This window comes from Mastomys coucha, unplaced genomic scaffold (assembly GCF_008632895.1).
Source record: "Mastomys coucha isolate ucsf_1 unplaced genomic scaffold, UCSF_Mcou_1 pScaffold9, whole genome shotgun sequence".
NCBI classification, from domain to species: domain Eukaryota; kingdom Metazoa; phylum Chordata; class Mammalia; order Rodentia; family Muridae; genus Mastomys; species Mastomys coucha.
This window is the reverse complement of record NW_022196915.1, coordinates 42,584,869-42,605,613: the sequence shown is the minus strand read 5'-3', so window position 1 is coordinate 42,605,613 and position 20,745 is coordinate 42,584,869. Positions and strand designations below refer to the sequence as shown.

The 20,745-nt window shown below is 43.6% G+C and overlaps 2 protein-coding genes across 2 annotated transcripts; both read left to right on the top strand.

Moving 5' to 3' along the window:
* The first annotated feature begins 4,618 nt into the window (after nt 1-4,618).
* On the top strand, nt 4,619-7,062 carry LOC116084819 (cathepsin G). Its single transcript, XM_031362048.1, has 5 exons — nt 4,619-4,677; nt 5,321-5,468; nt 5,919-6,054; nt 6,231-6,485; nt 6,875-7,062. The coding sequence occupies exons 1-5, from the start codon at nt 4,623-4,625 to the stop codon at nt 7,022-7,024; spliced, it is 744 nt and encodes a 247-aa protein (XP_031217908.1). The 5' UTR covers nt 4,619-4,622; the 3' UTR covers nt 7,025-7,062.
* Nucleotides 7,063-16,850: 9,788 nt separating this feature from the next.
* LOC116084677 (mast cell protease 8-like) lies at nt 16,851-19,895 on the top strand. Its single transcript, XM_031361793.1, has 5 exons — nt 16,851-16,991; nt 18,161-18,311; nt 18,638-18,770; nt 18,999-19,253; nt 19,658-19,895. Exons 1-5 carry the CDS (start codon nt 16,937-16,939, stop codon nt 19,808-19,810), a joined length of 747 nt encoding a protein of 248 aa, XP_031217653.1. The 5' UTR covers nt 16,851-16,936; the 3' UTR covers nt 19,811-19,895.
* The last annotated feature ends 850 nt before the right edge of the window (nt 19,896-20,745 follow it).

Here is a 20,745-nt window from a genome sequence, read left to right as displayed (position 1 = left end):
CTGATTTTACAAAGTAAAGGGTTTCACTCGGAAACTTCCTTATATGCATATAACACATTTTAATCCTATCCAATCTCCCTTACCCTTTCCCTCCTGCCCCAAGCCTTACCTTCTTCCATATTTTCATAGACCCCCCCCCTTACTCCCACGTCTCCTTGTCTCCAAAATCTACACTTGAAAGTAAGCATGTGACATTTGTCTTTCTGAGTCTGGTTTATTTCATTTCTCCTAATAATCTCCACTTCCATCCATTTTTCTGTAAGCAACACAACTTTATCTTCTTATAAAACTAGTACATTTCAGCCCAGTCTGTTGTGGTGATGCATGCCTGTCATTCCAGCACTAGTGATAGAGAAGAGGATCCAAAGTCATCCTTGGCAACACAGAGACTTGGAGTCCACCCTGAGCTCCCTGAGGTCCTGTCTCAAAAAAGTAAAAAATAAAACAGGGTGAATAAAAACAAACACTTCCATTATAGAAAAAATAAATGATATAATGATGCAAGAGTAAGGGTTACAAAAAATTGCCCTTCTCTCTGGTTATTGCCCCCTTCCATGCACAAAATTAGAATTAAGATATATGCATGCTTTTACAGTCTGATTTTTCCACTCACCATAAGAAAATTCAGGTTTCTGTATGTTACTAAATAGAATTTTAAAATAAGCTTTTCTGACTGGCTAGACAGCAGTTCATTCCATACCTATATCGTGATCAATATTATGCTTATTTGGATGGTCTGAGAGGCTTGCCAAGAGGGTCTTGAGGTATACTCCTGTTCTTGCTCACATTGACCTCTGCCTAGCCCTGGGAATAGCTTTCTGCCAGGCTCACTGAAGACCCTCTAAGTTCTCAGTCTGAAGGGTTTTGTGCAGATGCCAGTAAATCTCCCATTGCAATCACGTGCTTTGAGGCCATGTGGAGCTTCCATCTCTCCTTTGTTGCCTGCTGCTGTTTCACAGAAAGCAACACACACTCCAGTTCTCTGTTAAAGGACCTGGCTACTTGCAGATACTTATGTCAGAAGGACTGCTTGTGACACAGCCTACTCCCAGCACCAACAATGACAAAATATCCACACACAGTGGAGACATCTGAGATGATCCCAAACACCCTTTCAGAGTGACACTAAGGCACCCTGAGGACCTGAGGTCAATATAGCCCCAGCCTCCTACAAAGTCAAGAGCAACTAAATTGGTTTCTCAGTTGGGGGGTGGGGGTGGGGGGTTAGAAGAACTCTGAGCCAGTGGCATCTGGTCCCTGCCTGGCCAGAGGATCAGAATGTGGAGATGGGAAACACTCACTATTAATGTCCCAACACACCAAAGGAGAAAAACTAACTGACAGAAATGCAGTGGAACAGCCGGAAACAGATGCCACCAACTATGGACATTGTGAAACCTATCACAGTCTTACTTGTTCAAACCCTTTTTTTTTTTTAAATTAAAATAAAAACATTTTAAAGGTATAGGCTCTAACATGTTATGCTAGTCCCCTCTCCAGTTAAATGTTCTCTTCAACATCTACCCTACAGCAAGCAGACTGTGTGTGTATGAGAGAGAGTGTGTGTGTGTATGTGTGTGTATGTATATACGTGTGTGTGTGTATATATATATATATATATATATATATATATATATACATGCACATTATGGTGAAATATGCTCATTTGGTCCACAGATTCCATGCATACCGTTGAAAGAATACTTATGAGGCAATCATTGCATTTTATGTCAGGAAGTGGGGCCGTTCTCCAGAACCTCTATGACTCTCTTACACCAATCCTTGAGGTGCTGCGAATCTAGCTTGATGCAGCCTTCTGTGCTCTCCTTGGACACAGGCTTCATTCGCATGTACGTCCAAGGATGAGTGATGATGCTGGTATCTCAGAGTGCTTTAACTTGCTGCTGTGGTAGTACCTGGTGAGATAGGAACTCTCCAGATGTTTATTGGTCAGCAGGAGGTTCTGTTTTGAGATTTCTATTAAAGTTCATTATGCTCTTTAATTTTGTATCTTTCACACTGCATTATGGAAGTCTGTTATATAACTTGATTCACAAGTCTTGCTGGTTATATGTATTCTAAAGAACCTTTATCTTTGTTTCCTCTCAGTTTTAATGTATCAATCAGATCCATCGATTGTTTTCTTTATGTTGCTTACTTTTAACTGTGATGTGTAAAATCTTTATCTATGATAGAGATATTGATACATCATATTTTCAAGTCTTTATTCATATTTGGTCCATGTCCTCCCCTAGAATTTTTGATGTGGCATAAATAAAAGGTAAAGTTTTATTTTTTCCACATAGAAATGCCTACCCTTCTAGGATGCTGGATTTATGCCTGTGCTGCATAAATATCATTTCTCTTTATCAGAAAGAAGAGGATATTAGTCTTTACTGTGTCAGGGGATGCAATCTCTATCACAAATTAAATATGCAGCCAACACCCATTCCACCCTGAATAGGCCTAGTCTCCTCTGATCTAAGCAGAGTTGGCCCTGGTGAGTATTTGATGGAGAACAAATTGCGGTACATGGTGTGTCAGTATCTGACTGCATGTGGTCTAAAAGGAAAACTTAACCCTCATAGGCTGTCCTCTGAACTCTCTCCATATGCTGTGTCACAAGTCAGCACATACATGCACGCACGCACGCGCGCGCGCACACACACACACACACACACACACACACATGCACGAACACACACTTGGAAAGAATCCTACAAAATATTTCTCAAGAGCAGTGGATCTACATGTCAACTTTGGGGAAACTGGCAATTTTATAGTATTGTCTAAGAGCTCATATACAACGAATCACTGTGTGTAAGTCTTCTTAAATGATTCTTTATTCATTTTTATCATCTTCACCAAAACTGTATCACACATATTCTTTTATATTTTCATGTAGTTATTTTATCATTTCCATGCAAGTAAATATTAACTTATTACATTTTTCATTTTCTAACACTGTTGCTATATTTGTAAATACACAATTGATTTTATTTTTTTATCCAGCTGCTTTGTTAGGCTCCTATATCAATGATGGTAATCTAGTTGTAGATTCTTTTAAAGTCTCTCGATGTACTTCCCTATCCCCAAATATTACAGTTTGGTTTCCTCCTTTGTGGACTTTAACCCTTTCATGTCTATTTCCTACCTAACTAGCTCAAACTGTTAAGATAACATGGAAGACCATGGATGGCAATTTACAGCCAGATTTTTTTTTTTCTGAAAGAAAATGTTTTGATGTTTCGCTGTTAATTATAGTGTGGAATGTTATAAAATCAGATTTGTTTCTAGTTTTCTGTAAAAAACTCAGTAAATGATTATGAATTTTAGCAAATGTTTAGGCAGTTTTTCCTTTTGTTCTTGCATCATGTGAACAATGTTTCTCCGTAATCAGTTAGTTACTATAGCAACCGATTTTCAAATCGGTTCAAAGGCATCCACATGTTCCTAGAATAAACTCAATCTTCTCATGAGGCATATTTTTGTTAATTGATGTGTTTTGATGTGTATCAAATTTGATATGTATTCAAAAGTAATATTGCCCTCTAATGCTCCTTTCATATATGGCATGGCTGTTGCCTGGACACAATTTGTGATAGAGGCTGCATCCTCTGACAAAGTAAGGTTTGTCTTCTTTTCACTCTGATAAAGGATATTTATAAAACACATGTCTCTAATGTCTTACATGAACATATTTTCTGTGTGGAAAAAAAATAAATAAACTATGTCTTTTTATTCACACCACATCAAAAACTTCTTTCTAGAGAAAAAATGGGGCCAAGCACAAATAAGGACTTGACAACGTGACACATCAATATCTTCCTCACAGATAAAGATTAATATTTTCACTGGATTCAGTGTTAAAGTTATGCTAATCCCATAAAACTGCCTAAGAGATGGGAACCCTGCCCGCAGGGGTCATATAGCAGCCTCTGAGTATTTTGATTATCAAAAGATTCTAATTCATGGGTTCTGTAGCTTCTTGCCTAGACTCACTATTCCCTCAGTTAGGGCCTGACAGGCAGTTCTCAGGCTTTTATATTCTGGGGTCATTTTAAGCCACCATGTTTCTGGTTGCTTTCAGTGGGAAAGTTGACATGAGTTCCTTGGTCGCTAGTATAAAATGTACTGCAGAACATCTGTATTTACATAACTGGGTGTGTATCTTTCACCCCTCTTTTTTCTGTATATGCAAGCTATTTTATCCTTTTTCCTTTATTTTCCCTATTTATATTTATATTTATATATCCCAGAAGGAGAGGAAGAAAAGAAGGAAAAGAAGGTAGTCACCAGTTTCTCTGAATTATTGAGTGTACGGTGAACTTTGTACACAATATTCAAAGACCTCACTCTTTGCTGGATTCCTATTTTGCTGTCAGCAAGGATACAGCAACTATGTGGGATGCCACATTGGCGTGGGCAACCTTCTCTTCTCCCAGATCACTGGCAGTTGGTGTGCAAACCCCCTAGGAAGCTTTGGGTGACGAAACCTATCACACGAGCAGGAAAATGGATCTACGACCCCTCTGCACACCCTTCCTTCCTCTCCAGGGGAGAATAAAAGTCTGGCAGAGATAAGTACCAACAGCAACTGACTAAGCAACGGTTCTGGGAAGATGCAGCTGCGCCTGCTCCTGTTGACCTTTATTCTACTCCAAGGAGATGAGGCAGGTGAGTGGCCAACCACACCTCAGAGATCGGGTCCTGTCCTATATACTTGAATAGACATGTTGTAGCAATCCTAACTCTGTAATGTTGAGCAAGTTACTTGAACTCACATCTCCTCCATTTCCTTGCCTCTTAAAATGTAGATATTAATACTGTCTCATAGAGTTGCTATGGCAATTAACTTAGTTAACGTAATTGTTAACGTAATATGTAGCGTATTGTTATTGACCCTGACACATAGAAAACACTTTCTGAATATTTTCCACATAAATTTGTTCAGTCGCCCATATCTAGTCCCACGATTTGAGAAGGTAGACTCTGGGCCATGGGATGCTCTCTGAGGAAGGAAGTACCAGGGAACACAGAAAGCTCATACTTTGGTTAAGCATCTTGCCTCAGTAACCAGGGTCAGCTTCGTGTGGAACAAACATCACTCTCCACTTGGAGAAGGAACACGCAAAGGTCTGGGAAGGAGATGAGTCTCTCTCCAAGCTGGGAGTAACTCCTGTGGAGCCTTGGTGTCTTCTCCCTGCGCCTGACGTCCTGCAAAGCTCCTCTGTGTCACCTCCCTCCCCCACTTCCAGCCTTTCTGAAGCTGTCAGCAAGCTCCTGAATACACAGCTAAGTGCCAGGTGCCTCTTTGCAGGAAAGATCATTGGAGGCCGAGAAGCCAGGCCCCATTCCTACCCCTACATGGCATTTCTTCTGATCCAGAGTCCAGAAGGGCTGAGTGCTTGTGGAGGGTTTCTGGTGCGAGAAGACTTTGTCCTAACAGCAGCTCATTGCTTGGGAAGGTGAGAAACTCAGATGCTCCCCAGGAAGCCAGGGTCCCCAAACTCCCTCTGCAGAGCCTCAAAGTATGCTCTTAACAATTAAGTATAATGAAAATGAAATTCTGGAGACAAGATGAGACCAGGAGGATGGAGGTAAGAAGCAAATGTTCATATGCAGAAAAGGAGCTATAATCCAAAAAGAAACCAAACAAACAGAAGGTGGCAGACACAGGCTGGGCGCTAACTAAACACTCAAACTGTTTCTGTTTAATCTGCTTTCCCAGTTCAGGGTTTGTGGGAAACAGCAGGCAGGGGTCAGGCCCAAGGCTCTCCCACCCTCCAACCCCCATCCCCACCTCCACTCTCTCCAGCTTGTTTTCCTGCCCTCGGGCCATTCATCTGCCCTGCTGGATGTATGAATGTATGATCCTGGTTATAGTATCTACCTCTAACCCAACCTTTCTTTCACAGCTCCATAAATGTTACCCTAGGGGCTCACAACATCCAAAGGAGAGAAAGGACCCAGCAACACATCACTGTACTCAGAGCCATCCGCCATCCTGATTACAATCCACAGAACATCCGGAATGACATCATGCTACTACAGGTACTCCCCTTCTGACCTCTGGTTCTCCAGGCTTGCCAGCTCCCTCTTGGTGTGTGGCTTTTGAGGAGGAAGTCGGGGCAGGATTCCAGGGGCAGGATTCCAGGGGGATGCGGGAATCCCTGAGTGATGGCGGGAGATAGCAGCTGAGCTGCAAACGCCTACTTCCATCCTGACAGCTGAGGAGTAGAGCCCGGAGGAGTGGATCTGTGAAGCCTGTGGCTCTGCCCCAGGCCGGCAAGAATCTGCAGCCAGGGAATTTGTGCACAGTGGCTGGCTGGGGCCGAGTGAGCCAGAGCATGGGAACAAATGTACTCCAGGAGGTGCAGCTAAGAGTGCAGGTGGACCAAAAGTGTGCCAATCGCTTCCAATTCTACAACAGCAAGACTCAGATCTGTGTGGGAAACCCAAGAGAAAGGAAGTCTGCCTTTAGGGTAAGAGTGTGAACACCCACCAGTATTCCTTGGGACAAGGGGCTTGGGGCTAACAGAGGACAGCAGGGTAGGTCTCCATCCCGTCAAGCCTAGGGACTAGGCCAGAATGGAAAGGGCTTTTCTTCTTCAGGAATGACGGAAGACCCACAATTTACCTTATTGGGGAAGGTGGAGGTACCTTGATGGAGTAACAGTTGGAGGCAGTAACTTTAGCAGGATCTGAAGCCTAGCAGCTGAACAACCCAGGAACTTGATTCCTGCAAGCCCATCACCCACACACAGGCAACTGACAGAAGTCCCCAACCCATACCTTTCTCTGGAAGCCTGTATCACAGGGCAGCAAGAGCCAGAAAGCCTAGCTTTGTGTCCTTTTCCTCCTCTGCCCACAGGGTGATTCTGGTGGCCCTCTGGTATGTAGCAATGTGGCCCAGGGCATCGTGTCCTATGGAAGCAACAATGGTAGCCCTCCAGCTGTATTCACCAAGATCCAGAGCTTCATGCCCTGGATCAAAAGAACAATGAGACGCCTTGCACCATAATATCAGGAACCTGCTGACTCCCTGTCTCAGGCACAGACCAGCTCCAGGGGATTTCCACGGCCCTTATTAATGTCTCCTGGAGAGTGTACATTTTTGTTTATTAAATATTATTTAGTACTGTCTTAATGTGTTTGAACTCCTATCTCAAATTACCACAGAGTGTACAGACATTTATTCTGCCACGTTTCAGAGGCTGAGAAGTTCAAAGTCAGGGCACCAGCATCCAGTGTCTGATGAGGGGCTGCTCACTAGATCACAGCTATCCTTTCCTGCATTCTCACACAGTAGAAAGTGCAAAGGAAATCCATGGTGCCTCTCTAATAGGATGGCTACTCACGAGAGAGTTCGGTAGCTGCCAGTTCTCATGTAATCCCTTTCCAATAGGGATTAGGTTTCCATGTATGGATCCTGAAAGAGCATAAACACTCCTTCTCTGGTAAGAACTCAATGAGGTGTGCCTAGATAGAGTCACCCACCCTCTTCAGCCTGGGGATCAAGATGAGAGTCTTCCCTTCCTCATGCAGGGCATCCCCTTGTCCCCTCACCTCACTCCCTGAACCAGCTTCCCTCCCCAAGGTAAGGCTTCTCCCTGAAACCCTCCCACTCAGTGCTGAGCCTCCCGTCTCAGTTATGCAGACGGATAACCTTGATCAAAGGACAGAGTTGAAATTCCATTAACGTCCCTATTTAAGACAAATCTCAAACCCCCATGAAAATAATGATCTTCTGGAACTGGAGAGATGACTTAGCAGTTAAGAATAATGGCTGTTTTTCCTGAGGTCCTGAATTCAATCCCCAGCAACCACATGGTGGTTCATGACCATCTATAATGTTATCTGATGCCATCTTCTGGCATGCAGGTATACATGCAGAGAGAGCACTCATACATAAAATAAATACATGAATAAATTTAATGTAAAAAAATGAATTTTTAATAAGTGGTTTTAGGATAAGCAGATCATTACTTAGATGGGGGAAAACTAGTGAATCAATTCCTTACACCACACTCAAAACTAAACCTTAAATACATAGAAATGCTAAAGCTTAAACTACACAAATACTAGAACAAAGAGAAAGATAAACATCAGAATATTTACACAAATGTCAATGTTCATAGGAACACAAGTCACAAAAGTGAGACTAGAAGCAAGGGAGTGTCCATCAGAGACGGCAGTTCCTGTCTCAAACCTCACATCACACCAAGAGCCCTGGGTTAACAGACCAGGGTTTCCATTTCCGGTGGTGAAGATCAGCCTCACACTTTTAATGCTCTTAAGATATATAAAACAGACAAAATGTTGACTCAAAGAATGGTGTGTTTTCTCTGAAGACTAGTCTGCGGTTGTCTACATCAAATAGAAGATCACCAAAGTCACGTAGACTGAAATCAGACTTTAAACATCTTAAAGTAACTGCATGGAACCAGCTGGAAAGGTTTTTCTGGTACATTGAAATGTTAATTATGCCTGAGAGTGTGATGTTTACAATCTGAACTTCTTCAGTTTCTATAGTCTCAAGTGAAATAATTAATGACTAGATGTTTTACCAAATCCAACTGGTCACATACACAATGCTTTGGTGAACTCCTCTGGGCATCTATCCAAGTTTATTGTTTTACATGTAACTCCTGTCAAAAGGCCATTTATTTAATACTCAGTGTAGGCCATTGTCAACAAAACTGTAGCCAATAGCTTATCTCTAGCATCACCCAATCATTCTCTGGTAATTTTTTTTTTTTTTTTTTTTTTTTTTTTTTTTTTTTTTTTTTTTTTTTTTTTTAGTTTTTCAAGACAGAGTTTCTCTGTATAGCCCTGGCTGTCCTGGAACTCACTCTGTAGACCAGGCTGGCCTTGAACTCAGAAATCCACCTGCCTCTGCCTCCCAAGTGCTGGAATTAAAGCGTGCACCACCACCGCCCAGCTATTTGCAGTTTCTTAAGGATGACAGTCTCAATATTAAGTGGTTGTACTGGCAAATGGAGACAACTCAGAAGAGAGCAGCAAAAATGTCCCCTATACCCCATTTGTCCTGTGACATTTACTTGGAGCCCCAGAACACTGCCCAATCCCAGATCCTATAATAAAGAAACCCAAGGGAACCCCCCACCTCTTTGTGTGTCTTCCTGTTCTGTCAGCACTTCCAAGGCAGCGTTCAGACCAGATTTCTATTTAGAAAGGTTTCTACAACTCCCTACAGTCCTGATGCCTATCCCCATGAGATCCTGCAGGCCCTAACTACATCATCACTCTCCCTGGTCTTTCCATGTTCTTTAGCACACCACTACACACACACACACACGTACACCACACACTTATGCTCAGGACTTAAAGTCTCACTTGGGGTCCTAACCCACTAACATAGGTAGGTCTAGGCTGTGAAGGAATCCCCTTCTGAAGGAAAATATGATTGAAGGTCCAGATGTACAATGTTGTGCTCTTGTCGTGACCAAATACATGTGCTCAATGTAGCAAGCAGATCTGAAGGGCCTGAGGGCCTGGGAGACCACTCTACACTAGCACCTGTTCCCACTGAGTCTCTCACACCCCCAGGTGAGAGTTTCAAAGCCTTTATTAACCGTCTGTTGTAACATGATGACAGCCAGGGTATTCCTCAGATGCTAGCCTATCTTATATCCCAGCAAAGAGGATTCTAAGCAGGATTCTAAGCAGGGTCCTGGGCATCCATCCAAGTTCAAAAGGTGCGTACTAGCCAGCCATTCACCAGTTTCAACTGTCGTCTGCCCTTTGTGTAAGAGGATGCTAAAAATGCTGTGCCCTCTCTCTGTCAAGTCACAAATGGTTGTGAGAAGCAGCCAGTTTCCATGGTAGTGTTGGCTCTGAAGATGCAGTGGGAAGAATAGCAAATGCTCACTAACCTGCTGTTGGAGTGATCCAGTCTACACTCACAGAGCCTTGGACTCTGTTCTTAGAGCCCCTTGTGACAAAGCTTAGGTGAAAAGCCAATACAAGGAAAATGTGAAAATGGAGGAGGGCTTTACTGGGAAGTGAAGGGGGTCAGTATAGAAGAAGAGGGAGGGAGGAGGGAAAATAATACTAAGTGATGTCACTTGAGCTGACAATGCTCACCCCAAAAGCCAGGGTGAGTCTAGCTTGATACGTGTAGTCATCTCCCTTCACCACAGGAACTGTGCTTTGTAACAGAGACCACTACAGAAAAACCACAACCAATCAATATGGAGCATTGTGGAGGCCAGTTCGAGCGGAAACATCTATGAAACATTCCTGTACCTAAGGTTCAGGGAACATTGTAGAAGAGGAGAGAGAAAGTTTGTAAGAGCCAGAAAACCAGGGAGTTTGATGTGAGGTTGTGTCTCCTGGTAACAGTAGAAGCTATACATAAAGTTTCATCAACATGACTGCCCAAATGCAGAGCGAACAAGGCTGACACCACCAACGGACATGCCAAACTGGACAAGGAAAAACCCAGGAGGCCTAACCCCTACACAAAGGACTCTAGGCAACTGAGGAAAGCTGAGGGCAGGAGAGGGGGCTTGACCCAGGAAAGAACACACTAGTTGATTGTCCAGTGCCAAATGGTCCGTCCTGAAAACATACATACAAGCAACATTATATGGATTCATCAGGTTATATTTTAAAATATATGTGTATATACAAATACATATACAAATATAATAACAATTAGTTTTTTAAAGACCATGAATTTGAAGGAAAGCAGGGAGGGGTATATAGGAGGGTTTAGAGGGAGGAAAGGGAAGGGAGAAATATTGTAATTAAACTATAATCTCAAAAAAATAAAAATAAAGCCCCTATGGATACATTATGACCCGGTATGACATTTTGCAAAACCATTTTAGCAAGTAAAAGCTTTGTAGAATACTGTTCTAAGCAGCATCAGTAGGATCAGTCACTATTTAAGAAGCAGTTACATCTGAGCAGAAAATGAAAATGACTCAATCTGGCCTCCTATACTCCAGGCATAGTCACACTTATTACCATGTCACCTATGGGTAAACAGCCATGAAGTGCCTACTTACAGAGAACTCTAAGCCCAGGACCCACAGAGAGCCAGGGAGCCAGGGATAATGGCTTTTATCTCTAGTTCTGTATCTCTCAGGAGCCTGGGGTTGCTTCTAGTTCTTGTCTGGGAATCAGACCCAGCAGAAGTTCCCCCCACTTTCATGCTAACATGTCCATCGATGTGTCTGCTCTGGTCTTGCTTATTTAGACATTTCTAGGAGAGACTCCTTCACAGCAGACTTCCTGGTGCTCTGGCTCTTACAATCTTTCCAGCCCCTCTTCCATGACGTTCCCTGAGCCATAGATGCAAGAGCTGTGGTGTCGACTGGGGCTGAGTTCCTCACAACTCATTGACTATATTTTTCTGGGGCTATTAAAGTGTCTTTATCCTGTTCTCTTGACCTGTCTATCTCTTCCTTTGCCAGTACCCTGCTGTCTCAGCTATTGTAATTTGAATTTTGTAGTTTAGACTGTAACTATCCCATTTTCTGTTAGCTCTTCTTACTCTACTTGTGTGTTGAAATACTGTGGTACTTGAAAGTGCAGCCCCTTCAACACATTGTGGTACTCAGGCAGGAAAGGGTTTCCTCAGGGGGAGCTGGAACACAGTGCAAAGGGCCTGGCCTAAAACAAATTGAAATATGACCCACTTGAGCATCTGAAACGAGCAGGGTGTAAAGACGGAGAAAGGACTGCAGAAGTCAAGACGACAGCCCAGCTCCTCTCCCAGCTTCAGAGCAGTCCTTTCGCACCTCTCCTCCCACCCACCCAAGGCCACATGCTCAGTGCCCATTTCTAATGATGCAATCATAAAATAAAACTCCATGCTGAACAATTGACAGGCTTAGAAAGTCAAAATAAACTATAACATTTCCCTACTATTAGAGATATCATATATACAGACACTTAACTCTCAAGCTGAACAAAATAGACAATGAAAAACAGTATCAGAATATATAATAAATAACTATGCATGTACATGTTACTACTCCAATGTAAATATTTCTAAAAGGAATTTATTTTGAAAGTTTATATTTTTCTATACTATTCCCTTTTTATATGTAAATAAATACAATTGTTAAAAATAATTAGTAGCTTTCTGTGACACTAAGCAATTAATTATAGGACAAATTGAATTATTGACATGTAAAAAATATAAATTTTAGTTTTCTCTACAATGATGAGGCAATTTATTTCCTTTCTTGTCTAAATTAAAAATGTATGTTTTGGCTGGGTGGTGGTGGTGCATGCCTTTAATCCCAGCACTTGGGAGGCAGAGGCAGGTGGATTTCTGAGTTTGAGGCCAGCATGGTCTACAGAGTGAGTTCCAGGACAGCCAGGGCTACACAGAGAAACCCTGTCTCGAAAAACCAAAAAGAAATGAAAAATGTATGTTTTGTTGCATATTTGTTTTGTTATATAAATATACAAGTATTATAGACCTTGCATGTATTTTGTTAAAATACGATACCATGTTTCTTTTGTTTTAGAAAACTAAAATATTGTCACGTGCTCATTCCATTCTATAATAGGGAAAACTGCAAGTCTCTTCAAAACACACCCTTCTTCCCCTCGGATGCCAATAGATTGGACTCCAGTCAAACTTTACGTTCAGTTTTACCACAGACACTGTTTACTGGTGTATCCTTACCACAGAGGGTTTGAGCACATGGTACTGAGGATTCTCTTACCAAGCAGCTCCAGAAGACTGTTGGATTCCCAGGCCCCAGATCACAGCTCTCCAGGCCTTCCCGTCCCGTGGTATCTACAGGATTGTCCTGCTAGCCCAGTAACTTGCCACTCAGATTCCATCATGTCCAAGCATTCAAACTGTGGAACTGCCTGCATGGTTGGAATGAGAAAACTGAATCAAGATACCTACCCCATAGGTATCTCTGAATCAGAGAAAACCATGAGTATTTGCTGTGGCTTCCTTGGTTTGGGTTTGGGTTTAGGTTTTTCGAGACAGGGTTTCTCTGTGTAGCCCTGGCTGTCCTGGAACTCACTCTGTAGACCACGCTGGCCTCCAACTCAGAAATCCACCTGCCTCTGCCTCCGGAGTGCTGGGAGCTAAAGGTGTGAGCTACCACCTGCTGATCCATTTTTTTTCATATTGTTTTCTTTTATCGGATATTTTCTTTATTTACATTTCAAATGTTATCTCCTTTCCTGGTTTCCCCTCTGGAAACCCCCTATCCCATCCCCCCTCCCTTCTGACTCCATTTTTGTTTAATGAAAATATTCGTGACTTACAAAAGCAAACGGTAAGGCACCAATAGACACTCACCATCACTCTGTAAATGGAAGGCCCAGAAAGGAAATGAGCACACAGCACCTTGTGGAGTGAATGCAGGAACACGATTGGTCCCTGGTCTGCATCTGCACTCTTAGCCAATGCTCCTCCAGTTAAATATTTTTCATGATTTTTCCTCACATTTAATATGTATCTGAAGAGGATATCTCATATAAAACTGACTTATTTCTTCTCCTTTGAAAACCTACCTGCTAATGAAGTATCTAGATAGGCTCTGAGGGTTTAGCCAATGAGCTTTCCTTCCCAGACATTCCTTCCTACAAAAGGTATTTATTTAATCTCTGGTCCACAAGGACCAGTGGGAGGAAGCCTTCTCATCCAGAGCTGCCACCTAAGTCTCCCACAGAAGGCTCCTCCACGCTCCTAAACATTCACCCTGAACTAAGCTAGAGCCCCCCCCCCAACCTGAGCTAAGCTAGAGCCCCCCCCCCACTGTAGCCCTCCCATGCATTCCTGACTCCCTGTGGACTTCCAGGAGCTTGGGGACCCCTGACTCTTCTGCCTCAGTCTGCCTCATTTCTCATCCAGTCTGAGGACCTCATCCTAGGTTTCATCTCCCACCCCAAGTAGTGCATCAGCGCTTCTCAAAAGCCCATCACCAGATGGCGGCATAGGGAAAAAGCAGCATAACTTTCCACATTTCGTCTGCCTGAGCAGAGTTCGAAGACACCTGTGGCAAACGTGGCAAACACTCAACGTGGAACCACATATTCCTTGGAAACAAGAAGAGAGGCCTGTGCAAGGCTTTAGGCTTTTCTCAGTTACATCTGAGAACTTACAAACAACAACAACAACAACAACCTTGCTTCTCTTGATTTTCTTCCAAAACATCCAAAATTGTGGCAACCCAACCCCTGTAGTCTGCCTTATTGCACTCGGGAGACTGAGTAAGCAAACTCCCTCCTGGAAGATTCATCCTAGGGGTCCAGATAAGAATGATGAATTCGGGCTTTTGTGTCATCACCCCACCCTTCCCCAGCTCTCTCTGGTTTTTACACTTTCCTCATTTTCTAGGCCCCACCATAGTCCTGAATATACATAGGCTTCCCTACTATCTAATAAGGTCTGGTTGACCAATAGAACAATGACCATGTATGAGGCATGAGGCAGCATCAATCTTGGGATGCTAGTGTTTGTGTAAGTCTCCCACAGATCCATGGAGACACAGACAGAGTCAGACAGAAGGAGCAATGGGACAGCATTATCATACAGGGTCCATGCTTCCATACACAAAGATGAAAAACGTCTAAGAAGAGTGTTGTTTGATGTCTGTAGAAGACTGTGCCACTGCGGTTTACTAGTGAGAACAGCTATAATCATCAAACTTGTGTTTTCTACTTTTTGCAACAGTGGTGATAATTTTTTCAAAAAAAAAAAATTAAACAGACTGAGAATACAAAAGTATCAGCTCTTTAATGGAATAAGATGTTGCCTAGAGACTGCGGGCAGCGCCATCCCCTGTTCAGGTAAAGTACTGCCAAGGGCTAATTTCCCTTTGGACTTTCAGCTTTCCAGGCCTAGAAAGAGAGGTTCCAAGTGTAGCTATCAGAAGCCTACCTAGCAGGAGCCTAGCAGGAGCCCCTTGCTCCTCTGTGATCTTAACACAGAAAGAGAAGTCGTGGATGACACAGACCAGAGAGGGCTGGGCAGGAAAAGAGAGAGTGAGCTAAGACACAAGGAGAATGAGCTTGCATGGTCTGGACCTTGTCTGAGTTTATCCTACATACAGTCCAAGAGATCCACAGGAGGACCTCAGTGATGCTTTATTGCATCAACCATGAGAACTTTTCACCCATTGCTTTCATGCATCTTTCCTGGCCCTTCTGTCATTACCTTCTAGACCTCTTTGTAGATCTACACACACTGTCCCATTAAAAGGTCAGCCCCATTTGTTTCCCTTCTTCCTACTCACAAAATCCTAAGGCAGTTATGCATTTATCAGTGAAATCTTCACAGGAGCAAACAAACTTCCTTCCCTACACGGTGTCCACGCTCATGCACAGACTCCCCAGCCCTTGCTCAGAACAACAGTAAATTCTTAGCTGGGCTACAGGGAGCAGGAGGGGCACTCACACTGTGGCTGCTTGACAGTGTGAGCTGGTTCCCAGGAAGCCCTAAGATATGGGGCTGTGAGTCATGTGCGAGGCAGCAAGCTAGCTCAAGAGCTTGTCCCAGTAACTCAAAAGATGTTTAACTACCAGGAAAATGTGATAGTACTATCAAGATATAAGAAATCAGAAGTGGAAATTGTGACAGTGCAGGCTCAGGACTGCACATGATAATCAGGACTTGTGGGGGTAACATCGTAATCTGGCGTCTTTAATTTTCTTGGTGCATAGCCTTAGGGATTTTGTTTAGCAGATATATGGAATCACACAGATATTTAATAATTACTCCACCACTACTGAATGTGTTCATCATTTGCAAGTTGACGGGAAGAGGATAGAAGTAATTAGCAGAGTAATAAGATAATAATCCCTATAGCATCCCCTGGGAGGGCAATGCAAATGAGAATGTATCTGGGTATTCAACCTTTGGTGATGCAAAGTCAGCCTGAGAACCACGCACAGCTTGCCTCAGCAGTCTCCTCGTGTCTATACTAAATGACAAGATTGCGGGGAACAGCAGTCTCTGTGTCAGATTGACTCTGGCATTCTAAGAAGAAATTGAGCACTTGAGTTTTACATTCAAAAGCTGACATCGACCAGGCACCTGCATATACAGAACTACGAGACAGCTGATTGCTCAGCGGAGACAGAGAAGTGAGCAGTAAAGAGCTTTGCCTGCATCACACGTGGTCTTCCCTGTAGACCAGATTGCCTTGACAGTGGGGAACACACGGCAAATGCCCGAGACTCGGCACCAACAGCACAGCTTTCTTTCTGCTCTTTGTCTCTGCTTTTGTGCCACTGACTACTTTGGTGATAAAATATTTGAACCTATGAGATGTCAACATGATGTGGACATCAGTGTCTTTATAACATGAGACCTTGAGCGTTTGTGTGTCAAATTCTTCCTCTAAAGCTCCCCATTGAGTCATTTTCTTACCTCCTGTCATCAATATCCCAATAGCATTTCATCCTAAATCTTTACCCTTCAGTCCATCCCCCAAAGTGTTCAAAGCCCTCAGGGTGTTAATAGATGACCCAGCTTAAATCAGAGACCAAAAGTCCTTGTGCAAAATAACAACAACAACAACAAACTCCTCATAGAGAGTAGTATGGGATGTAGAGATGTTATTTTTTAAAGGAGACGTTTCCCTGATCACAAACTCAAGACACAGAGGCATCCTACTGCAGTTCCCTAAGCATTGACAGGAGAGGGGACCTGCCCTCTGCCTAGTGTGGAAGGCCTCAGTAGGCTCTTCTGTCCTTCTCAAATAACCAACATTCCTGTGGGGAAGGTGGTCATGCTCACCAGTAACTGACGACAGTGTGCTTCCTGTACATTCACCACACACATGTGGCAAGAACTCGGATCTTAAATATCACACAGGAAATTAGAGGTCTCTGACTCTGGGCCTCTTTCCTCACCTGATGCTTTAAAAGTTGTGAGAAGTAACAAAGTGACCAATTGAGACCTGGTCGGACCCTGAAGAGGATGGGCCTGCTCCTGGTCTTCCTGGTGGCTGTGCTATCAGTCGATGCTGAAGGAGGTAAGCAACCATCCGCATCCCTAGAAGTGTGGCATGTGGCTTCCAGCACTGACACTTGCATGGTGCCTAGTCAGGCTGTATGTAAGACCTACTCCCGACTTGGTTCATCAGAGACATTAGCTGAGACCCAGCTCTAGCACCAGATAAATAGGGTACCAAAGTCACAATGAACTACTTGCAGTGGCACTCGGTGAGTGAGACCTCAGTCACCCAAAAGTGACAAATTATAAAAACATCATAGGACCCTACTAAAGCTGCAGTTGAAAACGACAGCTGGAAGTTCCAGTTGCACAAACCTAAGAGTGAGCAGCTTCATCCAGATGCTGCCACCTGGATTAAGACTAGAAGAATTCTAGTCAGGTTTCCAGGTGTCACCTCGATCTTGTCTCTGTTCTTTGGAACCATACAGGTCTACCATCAGAGTTGCCCACAATCTAACAGAGCCAGCAAAGTGTGGCTTCATTTCTGCTCCACAGCTTGATGGAAACAGGCAGACATAGAATCCTCCAACCCATTTCCCCTCCTCTCAATGATCCCTACTAGTCCTGTGTCCTCCCTTCTTCATCCTGAAGGCTATTTCAATGCCTTAGGAAGATAAGTCTATGCTGAAGTTCAGACTACAGTAGGAGCTCTCCTTCCAGCTACTCACTTAGCACATTTGAGAGCTTTTCAGTGTTTATACAACAATCCCATCTCTAAGTAGAGTACTATATATCATGAATCAGAATAGAGGAAAAGCAGCCAGTTTTCTACCTCAGTAGTGCACCATGCTTACTTCAGGCAGAACCCAGTGCTTAAGTGAGCAGAACACCGGGTGAATCGCGAGACACAGGAACAACTGTAGTTGCTTGGAGTGTGTCCTAGATCTGCTGGACAATGTGTGCTAAATTCTTCCTTAATGTGTCCATGAGGTTTAATTTGATTCAAGGAAAAGTCTTGGCACCCCCATGACTACAAGAAATTGAAAACCAAGGGAAAGTGATGTCATGCAGCAGGCTCTGTGTAACCCCTTGCAGCATCCAGGTACCCTTGCTCGTTGTGTGACAGCCCCTACAAAAGGATCTGCTCTCTATCCACCAAGTCCAAGCATGAGATAGCCCTTACCAGCCTCCAGGATTGTTGCACAATTTCCATGAGCACAAAGATTCAGAATAAGCTTTCTTTTTCAGGGAAAATCTTATGGGGTACAGAGTCTAAACCCCACTCCCGGCCCTACATGGCATTCATAAATTTTTATGATAGCAAATTAGTCGTCAAACGCTGTGGTGGTTTCTTGGTGGAAAAAGACATCGTAATGACAGCAGCTCACTGTAATGGAAGGTAAGGAGAAGCAAGTAGGTCTTCGATGGTTGTGACTGACCAAATAACAACAGATCCCAGCTCCCCCTAAACACGTAGAGCCAAAGGTGAAGATCAACCTAACTTTATTCTATTGGACCTAAAGTGGTTGTGAAACTCAGGACCAGATAGTAGTGTCAGTGGGGTCTGAATGACTGGGCAGTTACTGAAGACCTAAGGAACAACTCCCCCATATATTTCTTGCTATTTGACTCAGCCAAGCTCTACCTTAAGCTGAGCCCTCAACCTGCCTTTCAGGGACTGCTTCATTGCTCCTGTGTTGTACTTAACCCGTCTTCTTTTCACAGCAATATAAATGTAACCTTAGGTGCTCACAATATCAAGAAACAGAAAAACACCCAGCTCATTCCTGTGCGTGAAGCCAAACCTCACAAGGACTTTAATAGTGTAACACTGGTTAATGACATCATGCTCCTCAAGGTACTCTTTTATTGATCTCTGGTTTATTCCCATAGATCACTAGTGTATCAGTCCTGTTTTCTCTTCTAGGTGGCTGACATATTGGTCCCAGGGCAATAGAATGGGGCTAGAGTGGGCCGGCGGGCCGGGAGGTGCAGAGAAAAGATACAGCAGCCTCATCTCTGGTTTAAGCTTGCTGAGAGTGCCAGACCTGAACCTTATCTTTTTATTCTTCATCTTTCTGACCAGCTGGAACACAAAGCTCAACTCAGCAGTACCGTGAAGACTATTGCCCTTCCGAAGAGCCAGGACTGGGTGAAACCTGGGCAGGTGTGCACAGTAGCAGGTTGGGGAAACTTGGCCAATTGCACTTTGTCTAAAACACTTCAAGAAGTGAATCTAGAAGTTCAAACAGGCCAGATGTGCCACAGCATGTCCAAAACCTACAACAACTCCATCCAGCTCTGTGTGGGAAATCCCAATGAGAAGAAAGCTACTGCTCGGGTAAGGACATAAACATCTTCTAATGCTTTCCCAGGGACAGAGGGATACTGTCGACACACAGCCAGGCTTTCTCTAGCTCTACAGCCACAGTTAGCCTAGAGGATATAAAGGGAACAATATATGGGGATCTGGCATTTTCCCTCGGCCAATTTTTTTGTCCTTTCACCATGGAAAAGTAGAAGAGCTAAGTCTAGTTAACCTAAAGGAGGAACACAACCAGGCAGAGACACTCTAGTCAGTGAGTCACAGACTCCCTACACCATCCCGTTCAGAATCAAGATCAATGGGGGCACTAATATTTCCCATCTGAAAACCCAGTCCTTAGTGGGAACAGAGAACAGGGAAAAAGTGGGTCTGGAAAGAGGTGATAAGAGGGTGTTTACTAAAGCTTTTTCTATCCACAGGGTGACTCTGGAGGACCCTTTGTGTGTAATGGAGTGGCCCAGGGCATCGTCAGTTACAGCCTTTGTACTGGGACACCTCCTCGGGTATTCACCAGAATTTCCAGCTTTATACCTTGGATTCAGAAAACAATGAAACTCCTGCAACAACCCTAGAATACAAAACCTGTGTCTGGGCCAGGGTCCAGCATCCTGGGGTGTGGCTATCTGAATCTTAATAAAGAAATATGTTTGCAGGAAAGAGATGGCATCACTCTGTTCCATGAGTGCAGAGCTTAAGACATTTTTATACATCACCTTCTTCTTCACACTCTCTTAGTTTGTTTCTCTCTTCAGATACTCTCATAAAGCTTGGACACCATACCTATTCACTGACCCTGTCCTAACACCACATACAAAGGCCAGTACTGTCAGTCCTGGAAAGTCTTGCCTTTGTCTGACAAGGGTGCCTTCTTTCTTTCTAAATTCTTCTTCACATTTAACAGGCTACTGGGGGTGAAAAATCAAAAGCTTTTACCTACCAATCTCTTAATTCCTCTAAGGAGTGTCTACTGTCCAGGAAAGTCCACTGTTCTCTGAGTCTTCCCCCAGGTCCCCTGATCTAGTTCCAGCAAGGCCTTTCTACCAAGCTGTCATTTCATCTTAGAACTGTAGCCACCTCTCTTCACCTTGTCGAAAGGGACTCAGGAGATGACACAGGACAGCCCCAGTATGCAGATCAGAAACTTTAGAAAGAGACCAAAATGTTGAATGCCCAGACCAGTATGTAGACTCACTTCCTGTGTAGCAGGGCCAGGTCAGCACCTCTCATATAGTGTATCTTGGCTCAGAGCCCTGGTGTGAGCTTAGAGTCATGAACAATCCACTGAATAGGAAAAGGTAATAACTACTGTCTTAGTCACCTTATGCACCTAGTCATGGGGGCAGCCTGATACCTTTTAAACACACACACACACACACACACACACACACACACACACACAAAACTTTCACATGTACTCCATGCATAGTGAACATCCTCAACCCCTCCCACCTCCCTAACATCCCTGGACACCCTAGGCTCTCCTCACAAGTATCTCTCTCATGTTCAT

What these genes read in the sequence shown, in the direction of transcription:
- LOC116084819 (XM_031362048.1), top strand. Translation starts at nt 4,623, where the DNA reads ATGCAGCTGCGCCTGCTCCTGTTGACCTTTATTCTACTCCAAGGAGAT. An exon ending in ATGACATCATGCTACTACAG is followed by an intron (nt 6,055 to 6,230) that starts GTACTCCCCTTC and finishes CCATCCTGACAG; the next exon opens with CTGAGGAGTAGAGCCCGGAG. An exon ending in AAAGGAAGTCTGCCTTTAGG is followed by an intron (nt 6,486 to 6,874) that starts GTAAGAGTGTGA and finishes CTCTGCCCACAG; the next exon opens with GGTGATTCTGGTGGCCCTCT.
- LOC116084677 (XM_031361793.1), top strand. Translation starts at nt 16,937, where the DNA reads ATGGGCCTGCTCCTGGTCTTCCTGGTGGCTGTGCTATCAGTCGATGCT. An exon ending in ATCAGTCGATGCTGAAGGAG is followed by an intron (nt 16,992 to 18,160) that starts GTAAGCAACCAT and finishes TTTCTTTTTCAG; the next exon opens with GGAAAATCTTATGGGGTACA. An exon ending in GCAGCTCACTGTAATGGAAG is followed by an intron (nt 18,312 to 18,637) that starts GTAAGGAGAAGC and finishes TTCTTTTCACAG; the next exon opens with CAATATAAATGTAACCTTAG.